Raw genomic sequence first — 22175 nt, 5'->3', positions numbered from 1 at the left:
GTGGTACACTTATAAGAAAAGAGAACCCTATATGAAATTTTATATATATAATAATAATAATAATCTCAGGACAATTCACACAGCGCCATCTAGACACAAGTTAAGGTAGCTTGTGTTATGGGCACTAGACAAAATACATAGATTTTATTTTTCGTAAATACATACATATTATACATAGTAAACACCTAGACCGATACATCATACTCATGAATACAAATGTTTGTGGCGTACGAGGAATCGAAGCCGCGACCATCGGACGTAAAGCGGTGTGCTAGACCGCTAGACCACCGAGGTCGTCGTATATATTTGTTTCTTCTTTTGTTATATACCCTATATCATACCGATTATCCAATTTGACCCACTTAGCGGATCGATTGAAACAGGTCAACTACTTTTCTAGCATAATGAACCTATTACTAACCTAATGCATGTTATTATAGGGAGTAATAATGGCACATGTTTTGAGCCGATGTATTATTTGCCAGTCTACTATGGTGTGATATTTAAAACAAAATAGAAGCTTCTAAATTTGAATTTTCTATTTTTCGCGGTTATTTTTCTTTTATTTAGCACATTACGAAATAAGTGCGTTATGATAGCGGCGAGAGCATAATACAGCCGAGTGTGTTAAATACAGTATATCGTACGATTTTGTTCAACACACTTGAGCGGAAACTGAAATAAATATCATGATATTACTTTTTATCTATTTTTAATTATTAAAACAATTATTACAGTGATGCTTAGTTGTTGTTGGCTTTTGTATTATGTTTATATTATTATTGTTATTAATTAAGTAAATCATAAAACTGTAATACACACTGTTATCTTCCCGCCTTTTTAATTTTTTAAAACAGCACGCTGCCTACTGGCTGGTGGCGCGCGGCAAACAGTTCGAAATTTGAAAAATTGCAAATAGTGCAGTTATGGAATATAACTTCACTATTTGCATTTATAACGGTCGCATGTTTTGTGAACTGCTTATATCGAAATTCGATGAAGTTAAATCCACTTTACGAGCAAGTGTGTTGAAAATAATAATTATAATTCTGACAAACAAAACACAACTGTAATGAAGAATCTGTTAATTGCATAAGACAGTATGTATGTTAATAACACTTGAATTTAATTACTATTATTAATAAAATATACTCATAAAACCTTGATGCACACTGTTGTTTTCCCACCGTTTTACATTTTTAAATCAGCACCGTGCGAACTGGCCGCCGAAGCACGTAGTTCGAAATTTGAAAAATTGCAAATAGTGCGGTTATGGAATATAACTTAATTCACCATTTAAAAAAAAGAACTTTTCTAAAATAAAAGTAGCCTAAGTTACTCCTTATTACATCAGCTACCCGCACATAAAATTCCCGGCAAAATCGGTACAGCCATTTCAGAGATTAGCCGGAACAAACAGACAGACAGACTGACAAAAATTGCAAAAAATATTATTTCGGTGTATGTACCATATTTACATTCATATACATACAGTAAAAAACGGTTATTTCAATATTACAAACAGACACTTCATAGAGTGTGTGTTTTGTTTGTCACAATTATCTATTGTGACAAACAAAACACAACTGTAATGAAGAATCTGTTAATTGCATAAGACAGTATGTTAATAACATTTCAATTTAATCGTACAATATGTTTGGTATGGCTACAACATGTCTCGTATGACGTCAAATCAATTAAGTCTGTCTGCTCTCGGGAGACGGGGCCCATTCTCGACTTCTGCGTGTTTGCGACACATCCACAGTGGGGTCACGGCTTCTGATTAATTAATAATAATTACACTAGACAATTCACACGGGTCCATCTGCTCCCAAGTAGAGATTGTGTTGTGTGTACTAGACAAGTGATAGAAATATATAGATACATTTTTTTTGTATATATGTTTACACCAAATGTATATGAAAGTATATAGAGTACCTACTTACAAGAGAAAAAAAAATGTCTGTCTGTCAATCTGTCTGTTCTTGCTAATCTCAGCTCTCGGAAACGGCACGACCTATTTAGACGGGACTTTCACTCGGGGATATCAAATGTCATATTAGGAGTTATATATACTTATATTTTTCAAATAAAAAAATAAATTACACGCGGACAAAATTGCAGGAATCAGCTAGTCTTGAATAAGTCGCATTCCTTGAAAACATGTAATTTTTAATATATAAGAAATTCATAAGAAAATCAATCTCAATATGGAACAATTTATTATAATAAACAAAAAATACATTATATAATATATTCCATTACGGCAACAGCTAGTCTTAAAAATGATTGTATACACAAAAAAAGACATATAAACATGCAAACTTTAATATATAAGAAACTAGCTGTACCCGCGACTTCGTCTGCGTAAATAATGAAAAAATATTTAATGAGCTAATCCAATGAAAAACAAATAAAAAAGTTTCATCGTTTTAGTTTCAAGAATGACGATACAAAATTCTATACAATTCATTCAGCCTCAAAAATAGGTTTCAAGCTTCTAGCTTCAAAAATGACTTCCATACAATCTTTCATACCCCTTACAACCCTTTTGTCGTACTATGTCCTTTTTTAGGCTCTAGGCTATCCGTGTACCAAATATCATTTAAACCGGTTCAGTTTTGACGTGAAAGCGAGACAGACACAGAGACAGACAGAGTTACTTTCGCATTTATAATATTAGTACGGATTCATAAGAAAATGGAGTCAATATAGAACGGCCCTCAGTCACTAACGTTGTTTTAAATGGTTTTGTTTTTAATCAAACGCTGGGGTTGCCAGCACGATCCCATATTGGCAACGACGGATCGATCAGACTGCTATGTAAATGTAATATATATGCAGCTATCGGATGCTACAGATGTCTAGCGAAGCATAGAGAAAATGTGTTTTTTTTTATCGGACTTGCAAACGAGGTACACCTGTTTCGCCATAGATTCGCGCTCGCGCTGGTGAAATTACTGAAGGAATAACTAAAATTAAAATATATATATATCTCTGGACAATTTAGTATGTCTAGGTACCAACACTATATGTATTTGTTGGTTTGTGAGTACACCTCAAAAATTGATATGTGTATGTACCAGACAGATGAGGCTGCGGAGGTAGACCCCGACGCAATCCACACAAGCAGAGTCAGGCGGCATCCATGTAGTGGCATCTAGTACCAAGCTAAACAGAGCTTGTGTAATGAGTACCAGATAACTGACTATTATACTTATATTTTATATATATATTTTTCATAAATTCTAAATATCTTTATTCATGTAGAGTCCAGTATAGTAACACCCAGACCAATACATAGAATCATACTTTTGAATATAAATATTTGTGCCATGTGAGGAATCGAACCCGCGACCAAAAGAATCAAAGATGTATGGTAAACTGCTAGACCACCGAGGGGAATGCCAAGGCAGCAAGCAGGTTTTTTTATACTACGTAAGTGTCAATCTAAATATATATAACTCAAAGGTGACTGACATAGTGATCTATCAACGCACAGCACAAACCACTGGACGGATCGGGCTGAAATTTAGCATGCAAGTAGATGTTATGACGTAGGCATCCGCTAAGAAAGGATTTTGATTAATTCTACCCCCAAGGGTATAAAATAGGGGATGAAAGTCTGTATGAAACTTTGTCAATTTTAAATCGATCGGGCTTAGACTTTGCATGCATAAAGCTACTATGACCTAGGCATCCCCTAAGAAAGGATTTGATAAATTCCACCCCTAAGGGGATAAATTAACACGAGCGAAGCCGCGGCCAAAAGCTAGTGAGTTGATAAAACGCTTACAGAATGCCAATACAGGTGTAAATTAATTGAAATACCCGTGCGAAGCCGCGGCGCGAAGCTAGTATTTGATGGACAGTGTATAATAGTTCATATGATTAAGATAAGGTTCATCAACATTAACGAAGTGGGTGGAGTAATCCAATTACTTGAACGCGACACGCAACCTTGAACCCGGAATTAGTGAAATATGTCGTGTGGTGGACTGTGTTATTATGTTCTTTTGCTGACGTTAACGATGTTTCCACTCAGAGGGGATAAGTCACTCACTATAGGTCGGCGGTTCGAGCCCTCGCACGAGCAATCATTTGTATTCATGAGTATGATTGTTTGTATCCGTCTGGGTGTTTTCTATGTATAATATGTATGTATTTAAAAAAAAAGTATTTCTATCAGTTCTCGAATCCCTATAACACTAGCTTTGTTTAGCTTGGGATTAGCTTGATTTCGCTGTATTAATTGTCCAGGGTTATTTCTTATTAATATTATCTATAGCCGCGACTTCGTCCGCGTGGAGTTTATCTTTATTTTTCTAAAATAAAAGTAGCCTAAGTCACTCCTTATTACATTAGCTACCTGCCAATAAAAGTCCCATCAAAATCGGTCCAGCCGTCTCAGAGATTAGCCGGAACAGACAGACAGACAGAGTGATAAAAATTGTAAAAAATTTTATTATGGTGTACCTACCGTTTTGATATTCATATGCATGTAGTAAAAAACGGTTATTTCAATATTACAAACAGACACTCGAATTTTATATATATATATGTATAGATAACACAATTGCATATTTTTGGTTTCAGTGCTCCCAGCCCTCAAAATACAGGTATGACCTAATTTGGGGACTACAGATAATAGAAACAAAAAAAAATATTGTAGTAAATATATATAAATATATTTTTTTTTCATAAATCTTCAACAATTCATCATTCATATAAATTACGAAATTAAAAAAAATCAAAAATCATTTATTCATGTATGTTATTTTAGCCGCTTATGAACGTCAAGTTTTTACATTATATTTTTTCCCCACCGTCCAGTTCGGTATATAGATCCAATTGAGAAGAACTGGCAAGAAACTCAATTGAATTACTTTTTTTTTAAAGCCAGTTTATTTACAATATATAGGTGTCTGTCTAACATTAAATGAAAATCCGGTACATGAACCGGAACAACTATTGCCATGCACGCTCATCATTCAAGTAATCGTTTAGTGAGTAATAGGCTTTGCTAAAACGACGAAATAATACTCAAAATCGGTTGTCAAATAAAAACACTGCAGACCAGTAAAAAAATCGAGAATACCTTTCTTGATATTATCGTTTAAAAATGGACACTCATTTGCAGTTCAATTTGCCGATAGGACAAAAATGGCGCCCCAACTGGCCCCACTATTTAAGTTAGGGGTGACTGTTTATGAATCCATTAGGCAAATTATTGGTCCCATAAAATATCACTTAGTACCTGACAGTTGACACTGGAGAACGCTATCAGGGCTTATGGGCTGTACTTAGCAGAGTTCCCAAGTAACTTTCATGTTACGACAATAACCAAATTTTCAAACGTACAAGCAACAAGGCTTCATTTACATTAAAAAGTAGAGATGTAGTTCATAAATCGTTACAATGGATGTAATTGCAATCTACAACTACTAACAAAAATCATTTATTCATGTAGGACATTTTAGCCGCTTATGAACATCAAGTTTTTACATTACGTCCAGTTCGGTATATAGATCCAATTGAGAAGAACTGGCAAGAAACTCAATTGAATTACTTTTTTTTTAAATCCGGTTTATTTACAATGCATAGGTATTTATATAGGTGTCTATGTCTAACATTAAATGAAGCAATAACAAGCTGGCGGCCTGATGGTAAACGGTAACCGTCGCCTATATGAACAGTACACCCGTGATACCATTTATCTCTTGTCCATGTATCATTATTATAAAAATCATTTATAATAATAATAATAATAATCTCAGGACAATTCACACAGCGCCATCTAGACCCAAGTTAAGCTAGCTAAAGCTTGTGTTATGGGTACTAGATATACACAGAACATTGACATGAACAGGACTGGTGAAGAAGGTAATCATGAAAGGTATAAAATTAATATAAGCACTTTTGAATAGTCATATTCTTTTGATTCTACCACTTATTCGGAATGCAGACTCATCAACAGAAGAATGAAAAAGAAACTTGCATGTTGCTCTTATAAATAAATGTTGATCACACAGACTCATCAAAAGAAGAATGAAAAAGAAACTTGCGTGTTGCTCTTTTAAATGAATGTTGTTTACACAGACTCATAACGAGAAGAATAAAAAAGAAACTTGCGTGTTGCTCTTATAAATAAATGTTGATCACACAGACTCATCACAAGAAGAACGAACAAGACCAAGCGTTCTTCAAAGTAGATGTTGTTCAGATTTTTTAAGAATTTTGTGTGAATACAAACTGCTAAATACCAACGTTGACATAGATATAGTCACTTGAGTAACAATATAAATCACTAGATTAAAGATAATACTATGGAGACAGATGTGAGTTTATGTTTGCCTTCTGCGACCATTGTATTCTATCATAATCCTTAGTCTCGCAAAATCTACACGGATCACTAGTGTTATTGGATTTCTGACTCACTCCATTCCATTTCGGCGGCCGAAACGTTTTTATTACTGTTTGCTGCAGCACTATGTTTTGCATAACTTCCAATTTTACATATGCTTGTATAATAATATTTACTGATTTTATGAATAAAATGACAGATTTGACATAGAGAGCATGTGATCTAGTGTTTACTAAGTGGACTTGGAGAAAGGTCGTGAGTTCGAATTTACCAGAGGTAGCCTGTACAAAGTCATCTACGATTACCTTTGTCTCATCTTTCACCCACATTTCAGCTTCTTTTGTAAGATATGTTTCGGCTGTAGGGTCAGGTATGATAGTAAAATTATACTGATCCAAAACATCTTAGTCCCTTATTGTGAACGCATAAGTTACCTAAGGATGCCACATAATGACTCTCGTTTCGCTGAAGATATTTAAATGTAACGTGGCAGCGTACTGCTCTCGGTTTTTTTTGTTTGTTATCGGTGTTTTCTTCATTGGGGATTCAGAAATATAAATTGATATATAAAATATTTTTTTTTGCTAGGCAATATTTTATTTATGTAATTCAAATGGTAAACAAACTAACTACCCACATGATAGTGAGTGGCAAATATCGCTTAAGTATACATAATCTTATATGTACAGCACTATAAATTGCACATTGTATTAACAAAGTAATGTCAAAACATTACACATAATAAACTACCCAAAAAAAAACAAGAATTCATCAATCATATTTCACATTCAAGGAACTAACAATGCTTATATTTTACAGGGATCGAACTTGTGACCATCAAAAGTTGACTCAAACCGCTACTCCATCCAGATCATCATCCTGTTATATTTGAGGTTACGTAATACTGTAACTATTCCCAACTTATCTCCGCTTTTGACACTTTGAATGTTAGTTAGACAGACTTTGGTACCTTCATAATTTACTGTATATTGATTTCTGGTTAGTGAGTAGTTAATTTAGAGATGATTTTCAGGTTACATGTTTAAGATCCTTACTTATAGTTATTAAATAAATTTTCTCTCCTCTTTACATTTGAGAGCATGGTAGCATAGTAGCTAACTACACTTACTTATAAACTCCGATAGGGAGTTCAAATCTGGCGAACACCAAAACCAGGACGAATGTCAATTTATACTTCAGACTGAATCTTATTACCTTTATTATTTATGTTATAAACTGGTTCTTAACATGAAAAATACGCTAAATAAAGATATTTATCTCTCTCGACATTTCGATTAGGTTGCACTAACCGTGGTCACGAATTAAAGCTCGTTTAACTATACTTATAACTAGTACCCACGACTACGTCCGCATGGAATTTAACTTTATTATTCTAAAAGAATTTTTCTAAAATAAAAGTAGCCTAAGTTACTCCGTATTACATCAGCTACCTGCCAATAAAAGACCCGTCAAAATCGGTCCAGCCGTCTCAGCGATTAGCCGGAACAGACAGACAGACAAAAAATGTTATTTTGGTATATGTACCGTATTTATATTCATATGCATGTAGTAAAAAACGGTTATTTCAATATTACAAACAGACACTTCATAGAGTGTGTGTTTTGTTTGTCACAATAGATAAATGTGACAAACAAAACATAACTGTAATGAAGAATCCCGCCATTTCAGAGATTAGCCGACAGACAGATAGACAGACAAAAATTGTAAAAATTGTTATTTTGGTGTATGTATTGTATTTGTATTCATATGCATGTAGTAAGAACGGTTATTTCAATATTACAAACAGACACTCCAATTTTATTTATATATGTAGATATACGGTCAGGTGTTAATGTCGGTAGCTGCCAGGAACTTTTAACATTAAATTTTTTTGCCCAACGAAATATCACATTCAGGCTTTTCGTTGGGCATTCTAGTGATGGTACTAGAAAAAACTCGTATCTGTACAATTACTGATTGTAGCTACTGAACTTTGAACTTATTATCACCACACAGATGATACATTTAAGCCATCCTCTCGGTGAAAATTTCCATTTATATTGTATATATTAAAGTTAAATAAATGAATAATATTTTAATGTAATGTGCATTAAAATATTGTCACAAAAATTCGGTATGTCCATAATTGTGATCTATATAGCAACGTTTATAGAAGCAGACATGTTTTTTATTGAAACATTAATTTACTTTAGGAAAATTTTCGTTATGTGTAAATAATTGAAAAGCCTTTTAAATAGTTTTATTTATATTTATAATAATAACCCCGGACAATTATTATACAATAATAACATATAAAGACCACTTACACAACGCCATCTAGTCCCAAACTGAGTAGAGCTTGTTATGGGTACTAGATAACTGACATACATATTGTTATATTTTTGTAAATGTCATAATATACATAGAAAAAACCCAGACCTATACCAATAATTATATTCACAAAGAGAAATGTTTGCATCGTAGGAGGAATCGAACCCGCGAACATCGGAAGTAAAGATAAAGTGTGCTAAACCGCTAGACCATCGAAGCTGTTAACCTAAGGAGTGTGTTGAAATTTTTGAATTTTAATAAATTAATAAAATTGAATATGTTGAAAATTTAATTAATAATCATAATAACACTTTCTAAATAAACAATATTCTTAAAACAAATCCTAATATTTGCAACTTTATTTTACTTCTTCTTTCCCTCTTGTTTTTTCTTAGTAGCTGATAGTGTCCCGTTGAGAGTTTCTCTAACAATAGCCTCGTCTCTTTCGTCTAGAACGTCAGCTAATTCTGGATTCCATTGCGAATCTGTAGTTCATAACAATAATAGTAATAACCCAGGACAATTCACAAAGCGCCATCAGGTCCTAAGCTAAGCAAAGCTTGTACTATAGACACTAAACTATTGATAGAAATATTAAATATACACTATGGTTCTATTATTTTATAGAAATATGAGTTTTATTGCGGATCATCCAATTTATAGTTTAATTATAGATTTATTTGTTTAATTCTATTATCATTAGCATGTGTGAGATCACAAATATTCACTGCGCAAACCTGACCACGGCTATTGGAAGCATTCTGACCTATTAGTATCTTATTATATTTTTTTATACTTTTTTTTTAATAATAATAATAAATCCATTTATTGCCAACATCAGCACAGTTACACAGTTACACATTTATACATATTTAACATGATTGGCAATAGGTACAAACTGAAAACCAGCGCTGGACGCCCATCAGTCCAGCAATAGCTGAGTTTGTACCTACGCAGGCGTACCTAATCACACGTGCTAGATAACAATACCACAACATAATGAAATAAAAATTTAACAAATTAATACATAAATAATAATAATATCCATACGGATTCACACGTGACATGCATGCAATTGCATTTTTTATTATTTTTTTTTTTATTTTATTGTTTTTTATTTTGATACTGTTATTGTAACTGATTTCGGTTTTTGTGAGCATTGAATATTGTAATACATTCTATATATATTTATATTTGTGTATCCTAGATCTTATTTAATATATTTTTTTTTTTGTGTTTAAATTATATGTATCTGTATGTAGTAAAAAACCCGCATCTTAGTTTTTTTTTTTTATGAGTAATGGGGGCTGCCTGAAAACCAGCGCTGTATAGGTGCACCTCACTAAGGTTGTGCTTATATCAGCAACAGCTGAGGCAGCTCCTATTGCCAACTTCCATGTTATTATTTATTTCTTGTTTTGTGTCTTATTGTAAATTGTATTATTTGTGTTATGTTGGCAATAAATCAATTATCTATCTATCTATCTATCAATGCATGATACTTATTCCCATAAAAGACCCTTGACCCATCAAGTAGGCCTGGGGTGCAGTTGTTTGCCATTCGTGCGCCATAAAAAAGAAACTCACCAACAAATAATTTCTCAAGGAGATGACATCTTCTCTTCTGCCGGCCCAATACATACAGTTCGTTATACATTTGTAATTCTTTCATGCGGTCTAGAGCGGCTTCTATACGTGCATGTCGGTCTTTCTTGGCTGCTTCACACATATCTGGTGTTAATATTACACTAAAATATGAAGAAGAGGTTATTAAACGATGGTGTATTGAAAACCACCCCACTGGACTAACGAAATATTAATAACGTGGATTGATGACCTTATAGCTAGCAATGTACCATGTTAGGTTGATCACGCCATTCGCCCTGGATACCATCGTGATAAATTCCTTATGAATTTGCTACGATAGGCTATCTACCTTCATACTCACCTAATCATCTCTCCATTGGTTCTCCGTGGAAGAATTTATGAAGAGAATGAAGGCCAACTCCAGCCAGACGGATACGACTTTGAGTCTTTGAGTCATCGTCATAGATTCGGTTAGGTTAGGAACCGACTCGACCGAACGACCGAACAACCTCGACTTAGGCCGTCGTAATTTTGATCTCCGTTTAAATTGGACGGAGGATCAATCGGATCGTGGTATTTTGTTTGAAAATTAATAGGCGAAGCAAAAACTCAGTTTAAGAACATTGGGCGGACGGAGCAGTATGAGTATGAAATTTCGCACACTTATAGTTTATATAGAGAAAGAGTTTTTAAGACCTGCATTTGGTGTATAGCTTTGTATGCATCTAACGTTCACATTAGCTGAAAAAGGAAGGGACAAACTGGAAGCATATAAAATGCCGTGTTAGAGAAGGATAGAAACAATTAGCTGGAAAAATAAAGTAAGAAATGATGAAGTATTACGCCAAAACAAAACATTACAAACACTAGCATGTATTTTACACACCCACGCATATATACTTTGGTTTATTTGTTACTAGCTACTATGTCCGTCCATATGTAAGCTTAAATCTTTAAAACTTCGCAACGGATTTTGGAGCAGTTTTTTTTATAGATAGAGTCATTCTAGAGGAATGCTGTCTACGCATCTATCAATCGAACGTTAATTAATCGGCCAATCGCGGGTAACCTGCGAATGAGCATATATAATTCCTGTGGAACACCTGACCAGAGCAAACATCACATACAAAAGTTTATAAATATATATAACAGATGTACACACGGGCAAAGCCGGGGTGAGTAGCTAGTTTTAATAATAAAAAACTTTATTAAAGTCAACAAAACAGAAAAGAAGTCAAGAAAAGATATTTCATACTATACAGATAAATTTAAATGATTATACAGCAAATCTACTTCTGTCGCTGTTATTATGATGATTCTTTATTACTTTTAATAAATCTTACCTGTTGTCTTCTATTTTCTCTTTAGTGCAAAATGGTAAGAAATGTAATGGTATGAATTTGTCTCTCAATTGCTCGGGCATGAGTATGTATTTTGCCTCTTTTTCACTCTCGACTGTCATCTCAAGTACTGGAAATTAAAGAAATATTTCATTGTGGACTGTTTTCTTTTTTAAAATAATAATAACTTTATTGTGCAAAAAAAAAACAAATTCAAAAGGGACTTAACTAAGGTTATATATCTATATTAATTCATATATATACAATAGTTCTTAAAACTATTTAAATATGACTAGCTGGTCCCGCGACTTCGTACGCTTTATGTTTCTAAAATAAAACATATTTTCTAAAGTAAAAGTAGGCTATGTTACCCTTTATCACATCAGCTACCTGCCAAGAAATATCCCGGCAAAATCGGTCCAGCCATTTCAGAGATTAACCGGAACAGACAGACAGACAGATAGACAAAAATTTTTAAAAATGTTATTTTTATGTATATACCGTATTTATATATGCATGTTGTTTCAATATTATAAACAGACACTCCAATTTTATTTATATATGTAGATAAACAAATATATATAAACAAAATAATACCATTCGAAATACTCATTGTCCAAAAATAGTACTTACTAATAATGCGAAAGTAACTCTTCCAATTTTATTTATATGTATAATTTCAAGTATTGCTGATACAATTATTTTATACAATCTAGGCAATTGTTGTCCCATAATATAAAATAAAAAAAAACACTTACGTGCACTCTCAGAGACCGGTGTGGGGCCTTGCTGGGCTTGTTGCTGGAGATCCTCTGACATAAATACAGATAAAAAATATTTATTTTCTGTTAAAATGTAATATAAATCCAGATATTTACACAATTCAAGCGGCCATACTTTACTATAAAAAGTCGTCTGCGTGGGTGCCTCAGTCTCAGATATTTCAGCTCTTGTTGGCCTACTCATGAATACAAATATTTCTGCCGTGCGAGGAATCGAACCCGCAACTGTCAGAAGTAAGATGCTCAACTGTTAGATCACCGAGGGCGTCATTAAGTTAAGACATGTATAGACAGATAAATAATAAATGCTTTATTTACTGACTAGCTACTTGCCCCGGCTTCGCACGGGTGTACATGTATTATATATATAAACCTTCCTCTTGAATCACTCTATATATTAAAAAGGACAATGTTGCAGGGAGTTTTATTTTAAAATCACTATTATGTTATCCACAATAAAGGTAGGTTTCCCTTATTGTAGACTGTATAAAAGTGATTATTAAAATTTATTGATTTACTAGTTACTCGCCCCAGTTATACATGTATTATACCCATAAACCTTCCTCTTGAATCACTCTATCTATTAAAAAAAGCCTCTACAAAATCCGTTGCGTAGTTTTAAAGATTTAAGCATACATAAGGACGGAGAGACAGCGACAGCGACTTGGTTTTATATTATGTAATGATTACAAACACAGCATGAGATATATAAATATAAACTATATCTATTAAAAATGGAGATGGCTTTATATGTCGCAGATGAAGAGGTAACCAACCAACCAATTAATCATTAAATTAAGAGCAACTTACTTCTTTCTTCCCCCTCTCCATATTCTTCACCAAACATTTCCTGCAATTTATTTATTATATACCATTATAAAGCACCAGTAGCTTCACTGTCGGTAATATAAATTTTGCCAATTAATTTTGGTTGACTGACTGTAGTATATGAGGGAAAGAGAAGGAAGCATTATGTCGTCTCTAGCGCACACTGCTGGCGTCATGAGAGCATTAAGCTGTGAACGGCGAGTGAGAACAGAGGTGTTTGAGAGCCCATAATTAAAAAGACAAATAGTACACTGTGCAGCATATGTGCATTAATGATATATTTCACATAATATACATACATATATCTCCATGATACATATAATGTTAAAAACATCGAGACCGATACAAACAATCATACTCAGGAATACAAATGTTTGCACCGTGCGAGGAATCGTACCGGCTACCTTCGGAAGTAAACCGGTGTAACCGGTAGACCACCGAGGCCGTCAAGAAAGAATAAATTTATCATCACATCATCAGAATGTATCATTTCATAAAGACGGAATGAATTTAAGTTACCTCTATTGTATATACGCTTTCAGAGGGCGGCGGTGGTAGGGCTTCTAGAAACTCGGAGCGGAATTCTTTCCTGTTCAAAATAAAATAGATGTTTTATCTATATAGTACTGTTCAAAATCTACCCTATACCCGTTGTAAGCATAAATTATTATATATATTAGAGCCTGTAAGTTTTTGTCCAACCACTTTCGTCCCTTATAACAATACGGACCGCCTTGCGTCCGCACGTTACCTACTTATAATAAAATTGATTACAAACACAGTGCAACAGTGTGTGAAAACTAGTGAAAATATTACCTGGACGCTGGCCCGTGTTAAGAAACCCAAGAAACCATATCAAGGGTATACAGGTAAGACAGACGCTTCCACATATAGTATTTTCCCTAACAAGCACTAATATTATAAAGAGGTAAAGTTTGTGAGGATGTAGGGGTTAGCCCTTCTTTGGATCTACTGAACTAATTTTAAAAATTGTTTTAGAATCACATAGCCCATTTATCAAAGAACGTTACAGGCTATATATCATCACGCTGCGATCAATATAAATCGAGCTCCAATGAAAAATATTGAAAAAATCTTATCATTAACAATTGATTTGACTTCTTAGCCATGTTTCCGTCACCGGAAAGTCACTCATATATATAAATTAACACACAACGTTTTGATGTCGACCAGATATGAAGTCACGATTTTTCCATCTCTGACTGGGTAGCTGCGGTACCTAGTAATACACCAGTTCAAGATTAAGCTCTCCTATGTTATATAGTAAATTAAGAAATTACCTTATCTGAGCACCTCTCTGATTTCTTCCAGGTTCCTTTGCATCCCAAGCTCGTCTTGCTGCTGCAAATTCCAGATCCCTCTCATCATCACGCCTGCAGTACGCTCCTCCGCTAACGGCTACAGAACACTCCAATTCAGTATATGCATCGCCTGGTTGTGGTTGATAGACTGGTGGTACTGAATAAGGTTTATCTTTATCCTTATCTTTAGCTGAACCTGGCTGTAATCAGTTTATTTGAGTTATTGAGTTATTCCCAAGCTAAGCCGAGCTTGCGAGTACTATACAACTGATGCTTAAATACTATTTTTTTGTAAATAGAACTTAATAATTAAACTTGTTTGATGTTCCATGGAAAAGAACAGAGCTGGCCAAACAGGCTCCTAATTCTCTGGCATTGAGTCTACTCCAAGGTGTAGTTAGTCGCTTTCCAGATCTAGACATATTTACTTGTAATTTGCTGGAGTTTCGTAGAATGGCAGTAGGTTATTTAGGTAGTATGTTAAATTAAGATTAGATATATATATTTTTTTTCATTTGTTTCCTTGTGTAATTAGTGTATTTTATCTTCCTAAGTAGGCATATTGGTAGACTGTAAAGCTCACTTAGTATGACATAAATAAATAAATTAATGTACATAAAAACACCCAGACCGTACAAACAATCGTACTAAAAATTAGGAAAATTTATGTAATCTCAATCTCAATCTTATGTTTTGTTTATTTTTATTGAGTTCTTGATATTTCGCCAGTGTTTCCAATTGTTTTCCGCCAAGTAAAACGTGGTAAAAACCCCAGATTTTTTCTAATTTTACATATAAGTCATACAAAAATACGGATATTTGAACCGTGCGAAGTTTCGAACCCACGTTCATTTGAAGTAAAGTAGTAAGCTAAACCGTTAGACCACCGAGGCATTTGAAATATAATTATAATAATAAAAAAAGGTAAAGAATTTATTATAATTAATGCGTTTGTCACTACTGGTTGTAGCCCACTCAAGCATAAACGAAATATCTCCTTTGGAAAGTTTACACTCTATCCTGAGGAGATAAAAACCATCACTCCTAAGAATATCCTTCAATTCTTGTCCCTGACGGGTCTAGGTAGCGAACTCTGAACAGGGCGAGCACAATAGATTTATAGGTCGCAGTACTACATTCCAAGCACCTGATAATGGCCCAAACCTTTTAATATAAAAAAAATAGTATTAGGTAACAATAATTGAAATAGAAATAGAAATAATCTTTATTCAAATAAACTCATTACAAGCACTTTTAAATAGTCATATTTTGATTCTACCACTCATTCGGAATGCAGATTCATCACAAGAAGAATGAGCAACAAACTTGTGTGTTGCTCTTTTTAATAGATGTATTTTTATATAAATAATTACAGTATAACAAAAAAGAGGCATGGGATAATCAACATAGAAATCGCTACGCACTCATTATTAGTGTAATCAGATAATATTGTCAGTGCTATGGATTTAAAGTTTTTCTATAAAAACTTTTAATAAGCAACCAACCTTTTCTTTCATTGACTTTTTGATAGGTGCATCCAATTTACACAATTCGAGCGAGTTCCGTACTTCGTCCACTCTTTTCCACTGTGCTAGTGTTAAAGGCCAGCCGTTTGTCGCAATCACTCTAACAGACATTATTACATGTTTAATGGCCAGTGGTCGAAATTAGACCACAACAAATTTAAATTATAACTTTTAACATTATTAAGGTTCTATTGTCAAAATACTATTTCTCAATTTGTCCACAGACTTTAACAATAGACAAAAGAGTATATATGTGTGTATTTCAAATATATGGTCATGTTTTAATGCATTATAAAAAAAAATAGCAATCTGCACTTCTTATAATATGTAAACAATTGTGCGAAAAATAAATACCCAAAGTAATATAAACAGATAGGTATAATCAATAATAGAAATATGTATATTTTACGGGTAATAAAGTCGATAATATCAAAAGGCAAAAACACAGCTTATAAAGTAATTCGCTTGGCGGCGAAATAGATGAGACTGATGTACCCACGCAGATAAAAATTAAATATAAGAGAAAAATAATAAATATCACTTACTCGATATAATATTGTTTTGGTTCAGGTGGAGCCATTTTCATCTAAAATTATAATTTATTTATCACTATTAGAAATATACAATTTAAAGTAATAATTGTTATCAAACTACTAGCGGACTAGAAAAGTAGAGCCACTTACGTGGTCCATTTGTATTATTAAAATATCCCGGAGCTCATTAAATCTTAAAAAATAATTTAAAAAGGATAAAAACCCTAGTAGAACCGAGTTCCTCTGGGGTTGTTACTCCCGGAGTTGATACCGGGCTAAAGGTACTAGCCCTGAGGCTCTAATCACTTCTAGCAGAGTGTGGAGGACCCTGTTAGGAACACATTGAAATATACACACATAATTATATCCCAATCAGTCCAGATGTTTATTAAGAATCAGGGGACAAACTCATGTACAGAAGAATTATATATATAAAGATTACAACCATTATTCGTTATATTTATAATAATACATACCTATTGTTACGCAACTAAACCTATGATAAACTATATTATATATGAATAAGTTACCTTAGTTGTTGATCTATTCCTCCCAGATGATTTTCCTAATTTTGCAGGCTTCAGTGAACGGGCACTTAAAAATGCCGAGTCTCGATTAACCTAAAATATACAAAATAAATAAATTTAAGTCAGCTATATGCTCGGGATTCAAATTATGAATAGTTCAAATGGAGTTAGTCAGAGACATTTTACCAAATTAAAAGTATATATGTAACGGATTTAACACCTTACTGCATTTTTTACCAAGGAACCCATAGGTTGTGCTGAGATAAAATAGAGAATGAGAAAACAATGCCATAAAAAGTATCATTATCAACTGTCGATGTTACGGTGAACGCACTATATAACAGGCCTATCTTATATCCATTAAAATACTCTGACTACCCCCTGCGGGGATTTACTTATACTGGTCATTATAATTATTAATATTGTATAAAGAAGATCAATTAACCGAGCCCAAATTAGCATGAGACGCAGAGTGTCTTTTAGTCGTCATGAGTGGCGGTGGTGATGGATCCAAGCGTATGTATGGCCAGTAGACTTCACCTTTTCCTGAATACCTGGCCAGTTCTTCCACGACTCCTTCAGTTTTGGTACGTAGTACAACTTCCATTTCTAGCTGCAAAAAATAAAGATACAAGAACTTCTTAAGAGGTTGCATTAATTTAATTTCTGTAGCTAGAATGGCAAAAAAACTGAGAGCATACATAAGGGAAAGATGTAACCGCAAAAGACTATGAACGACATATGACAAGCATTTTAAACACCAGACAGGTTAATATAGAATCATATTTGAAGTCTGTTTCAAAATACGAACATATTTCTTTTACACCAAGCTAAATAAAGTTGTAAGCTGTAAAGTTAAAAGTTGTAAAGTTGTATTACTTAACAATTGATATAAAGACATTTAATAATGATTTTAAAATATACTAACATCAGGCGATGTGGCCGCAGCTCTGAAACTAACAGCTTCATACTTCGTTACAGATATTTGGATACCACCGAGAATATTTCTTCTATTAGGAATAAATATTTCATCGACATGCAGTTTGCTGGCAGATGGTAGTGCTACTTCTTTGCAGAAATCTAATTCGTTATCACAAACGTGGAATAATCCATCGGTACTACTTAGTACTGTCAACTGCCAATGTACATCGTGATTATACCGAACTGGTCGGCCAACTATTCCATGGCCTATAACTGTGTAACTAAAGAGGAAATAAATTTTAGTTTTAAAAGATCCATTATAAGTATAAACAATATTACTGACATGACCAAGACCAATACTGATCAGTTCGGGTTACGGCTCCTGATTAAATAATTTGCATTTAATGAAAACCAATAGCATACGCTGGTGATCACTAGGATATACCTTATAGAATTAAAAAATTAATATGTATGTCTTGAGGACTTATAAGCCCATTTGAAGAGAACAACAACTGAGTTAAGATTGAAAGCACTTCGAACTGACAATAGATTTGACATATCATAAGAGTCTGTAATATACCTACATGAATAAAGGTATTTTTATTTGATTTGTTTGATAGGGATAAAATTAGTCTATGCTTTTTTTCTCCAAATGTATTTTTAAACATCTATTTTGTCAAAAACCAAAGTGATAATGGTCAATATGTGACAGTGTGACAAACAAACAAACCTCCTTTTGTATTTACAATATTACCAGCTATTTTCCGCGAGTTCATCAGCTTGTTTTAAATTCAGTAAACGTCTTTGTGATACAGTATATCATCGTATCAATCATAAAGATCCGTGTAGCCGTTTAGTTGTGAATATAGTAATCAGATAAAAGCGAGACAGACACATTTTCGTATTTATAATACCAGTGTGGACCAAAATTAGAATATCTTTCTGGTTCCAAAAATATTTTTTCAATACTTCCTCGATGACTACTGAATGCACTTGAAAGATGCAATTAGAAGTCTCATTAATTTAGTTCAACCATTCCATCAAAGCTCTCTTAGGTACTGGTACTCTCAATGATTTTCTATATGACCAGATCCTTATCAAAACACTTTTACGACTAGGCATGTGGCTAAAAATGGGAAGCGTACATACTTGAATGTTTTAGACATGTGTGGGCGAAGAATGAGTTCTTCAAATATACGTAACTTTCTATCCAAGTAAGTTTAAATTTTTATAGGCTTCCTTAATTCCGTATTAGTAAAAATCATCAGTACATTTAAATGAGTTGATAGGATTATATAGATTGATGCTTGAAGTGAAACATTGCGTGAAAGGGAAACATAAATGTTTGCGAGAGAGAGAGAGAGAAAACATGCGGGAACAACAAAAGCAATAAGTGAAATAGAAATGGATAAATAAATGGAATGTTGGAGACATAATTAAAAATTATTATTTGCAATTTAACAGTATTGAGGAGTAAAATAAATGTTCAATTTAATTTTAATAGGTGATATACTATGTAGTCAGTTCTATAATTTCTGTTAATTCCTAACACAATAATATAAACGCATTGATATATTTAAAACAAATTGTAAATCAATACTTACCCATGAGCATTAGGTTGGAAATCAAAAGTAATATGAGAATTGAAGGCTTGAGGCATTTGAATACCAGTATCATTATTGTATACCTCCATGGTACAATAATGTTGGTAAGAACTTTGAACATCAAAATGAACCTTCACAGGTCCATGACAGAAGAAGACCCCTTGAAAGTACGGTATCCACTTGCAGTTAGGAGTAACAGGACAAGTTCCGCTATATTGATGTAATCCATATTTTCCACTTAATGCTGATGCGATAGAATATGCATATTTTGCTCCAGGATATAAACTGAAGAACTCATTCATTAAAGCTGATAATGATTCTAAATTTCCAAATGCATTATCCATAACCTTGAATAGATGTTATAAATATTAATTTCACATTACTTTAGATTTTTCTATCTAACTGGTATGGCATTATTTTAACAGATATTACGAGTATATAGCTATACAATATAAAGATTGACCAGATTAACTAATGGACTGATGATGATGATTGGACTGAGGGAAAGAGTCGCAATCGTAATCGATATAGAATAAGTGCCGCATGGTGGTAAGCCCACCAAAGGCACTATAACAAAAGATATTGCGTCCATTAAAGTTAAATAAACAAATAAGTAGTCATCATTTGGCCTCCGTAGTGCGCGTACTGAGTTGTCATTTCTGAGAACATGATGTCACATATCCTAACGTAACAATACATTGAATATATCATTGCTTGTATATCATATTGTCTCGTAATATTAACCTTACAACTGTTAGCTGTCAAAATTACATTAATGCCACATCTGTGAGACCAATTACAGGACTTCTCACAGATACTATAGTCCCTATGGTGTCCGAGTCCAATAATTGGCTCCTTCATAGATGAGAGGATAATAAGATCTAACCTTAGTAAACGACATATAGTATTACCAAATACTAACAGTTCTCAACACTTCAGGTGTGAATATCACGTGTGCACTGAGACATTTTCTAGCCCATGTTCCTCTCCAGTGCGCTTGCAATACAGTTGCAGCTTCGTGTCGTCTTATTACCTTCTCTCTTTCTTCTTTCAATAAACCGCATGGTAGTTCTTCATTAGCGAACTCGCATACTTGAGAAGTTACTGGATTTACTGGTGATGTGAGTAGTTTTGTCATTGTTTCTGGATCAACTAAAGGTTTTTCTTCCATTACCTGATTATTATTAAAAAATATACCAAACTATTTCGTTTTATAATATTATTTAGTTACTTTACTGACTTTCAGGCGAAAGAAATATTGATAACCAAACAATTTATTCCAAAATATATGGAAAGAAATGTAAATATATTAAGCGTTGTATTCACAATTCTGTCGACAATTCAATGCCTGTGACCACTACTATTATTTATATCTGTCTGTGTACTTTACTATTATTTATCATTACTTTACTACTCAATAATATTAGCCTAAATGTACCTGTTCTTCTAATTGCTCATCTATAACTTCAATTTCTTCAGATTCGGGCATAAGACAATCACATGGATCAACTTGAACAATTTCTCTTAAGGATTTTGGTGGTAGCGGCTTTGGCGGTAGACCAAAGTCAGGATCGTACATGTATCGTCTTAGCACCATACATACTGCTCGGAATTCTGCATTCTGTAGCCTTTTCCTGAGCAATGATTGAAGAGCCTGTCTGAACATCCAGTGCAGCTGAGATTTGTCATAACCAACGACTTGTGGATCCCATGTAAGATCTGGTTGATACGATCTAAAATAACATATTAGTTTTCAGCAAACGTTTCATAATTTATATCTAAATCTACTCACGATTAATATCAATCTCAAGTTTCAATTAAGGAAAATCGCATGAAATCACTTTGTTTGGGAGATATAGGTAAACTTATAAGTTCATCTTATTATGTCTAGTACAATCTAATATAAATGTAATAAAACGAACTTACTTGTAAAATTCTCTATTAGCTCCTAAAATATTTAAAACAGATCTATTAACACGAATCCAGTTAGTAAACGCTGTAGACAAGTTGAATAGGAATCGAGATGCCCAGGAACATTCGCGAACTGCAGCGCACTGAATTATATCTCGGGAGCCAAGAAGCAAAGTAGATTCACTGAGCAGCATTAAGTGCCAATTCATGCGCGAGTGTACCCATAATCTAAAAGATACGATGCTTTACTTTATTTTAGAGGGTCGTCACTTAGTGATTTACAATCCTACTCAGAACCTAAGTTCGAAGCTGGGTGCAACAAACAAATTGTTGCGTTACATAAATCATAACATAACAATTTATTTGTTGTAATCCAGATTAAATCTTTCTACTCATAGGTATTGTTAGCAATGGGAATAAATGGCTACAGATTGACTTAGTCGCAGTTTTCTTGGAAACTATCATCGTTTATTCCTGATGACCACCACCTAGAGCTAATGAACCGACTTCATTCTCATCCAATCATCCTCCACTGTTGCTCCGCAAAAGTATACAGTAAAAGCAGAAGTGAGTCATTCCATCATCACTCCTTTAAAAAT

The 22175-nt window shown here is 33.7% G+C and overlaps 1 protein-coding gene across 1 annotated transcript in view; it reads right to left on the bottom strand.

Annotated features, from left to right (window-relative positions):
- Positions 1–9042: 9042 nt before the first annotated feature.
- The window catches only part of LOC131852473 (androglobin-like), a 29511-nt gene continuing 16378 nt past the window's right edge, over positions 9043–22175 (bottom strand). The window contains exons 13-28 of the mRNA XM_059203138.1: positions 21592–21804; positions 21104–21398; positions 20588–20839; positions 19666–20012; positions 18069–18342; positions 17586–17753; positions 17144–17233; positions 16626–16666; positions 16060–16180; positions 14534–14754; positions 13752–13821; positions 13215–13254; positions 12381–12434; positions 11626–11752; positions 10283–10443; positions 9043–9180 (exon numbers count right to left, since the gene is read on the bottom strand). Coding sequence (XP_059059121.1) covers positions 9059–9180; positions 10283–10443; positions 11626–11752; positions 12381–12434; positions 13215–13254; positions 13752–13821; positions 14534–14754; positions 16060–16180; positions 16626–16666; positions 17144–17233; positions 17586–17753; positions 18069–18342; positions 19666–20012; positions 20588–20839; positions 21104–21398; positions 21592–21804 — 2596 coding nt within the window. The 3' untranslated portion in view covers positions 9043–9058. The remainder of the gene's footprint in view (positions 9181–10282; positions 10444–11625; positions 11753–12380; positions 12435–13214; positions 13255–13751; positions 13822–14533; positions 14755–16059; positions 16181–16625; positions 16667–17143; positions 17234–17585; positions 17754–18068; positions 18343–19665; positions 20013–20587; positions 20840–21103; positions 21399–21591; positions 21805–22175) is intronic.

The sequence above is a fragment of the Achroia grisella genome, unplaced genomic scaffold, assembly GCF_030625045.1.
Source record: "Achroia grisella isolate CSIRO2021 unplaced genomic scaffold, CSIRO_AGI_Agris_v1 utg853, whole genome shotgun sequence".
In the NCBI taxonomy this organism is placed as follows: Eukaryota; Metazoa; Arthropoda; class Insecta; order Lepidoptera; family Pyralidae; genus Achroia; species Achroia grisella.
This window is presented reverse-complemented; position numbering and strand designations above follow the sequence as displayed.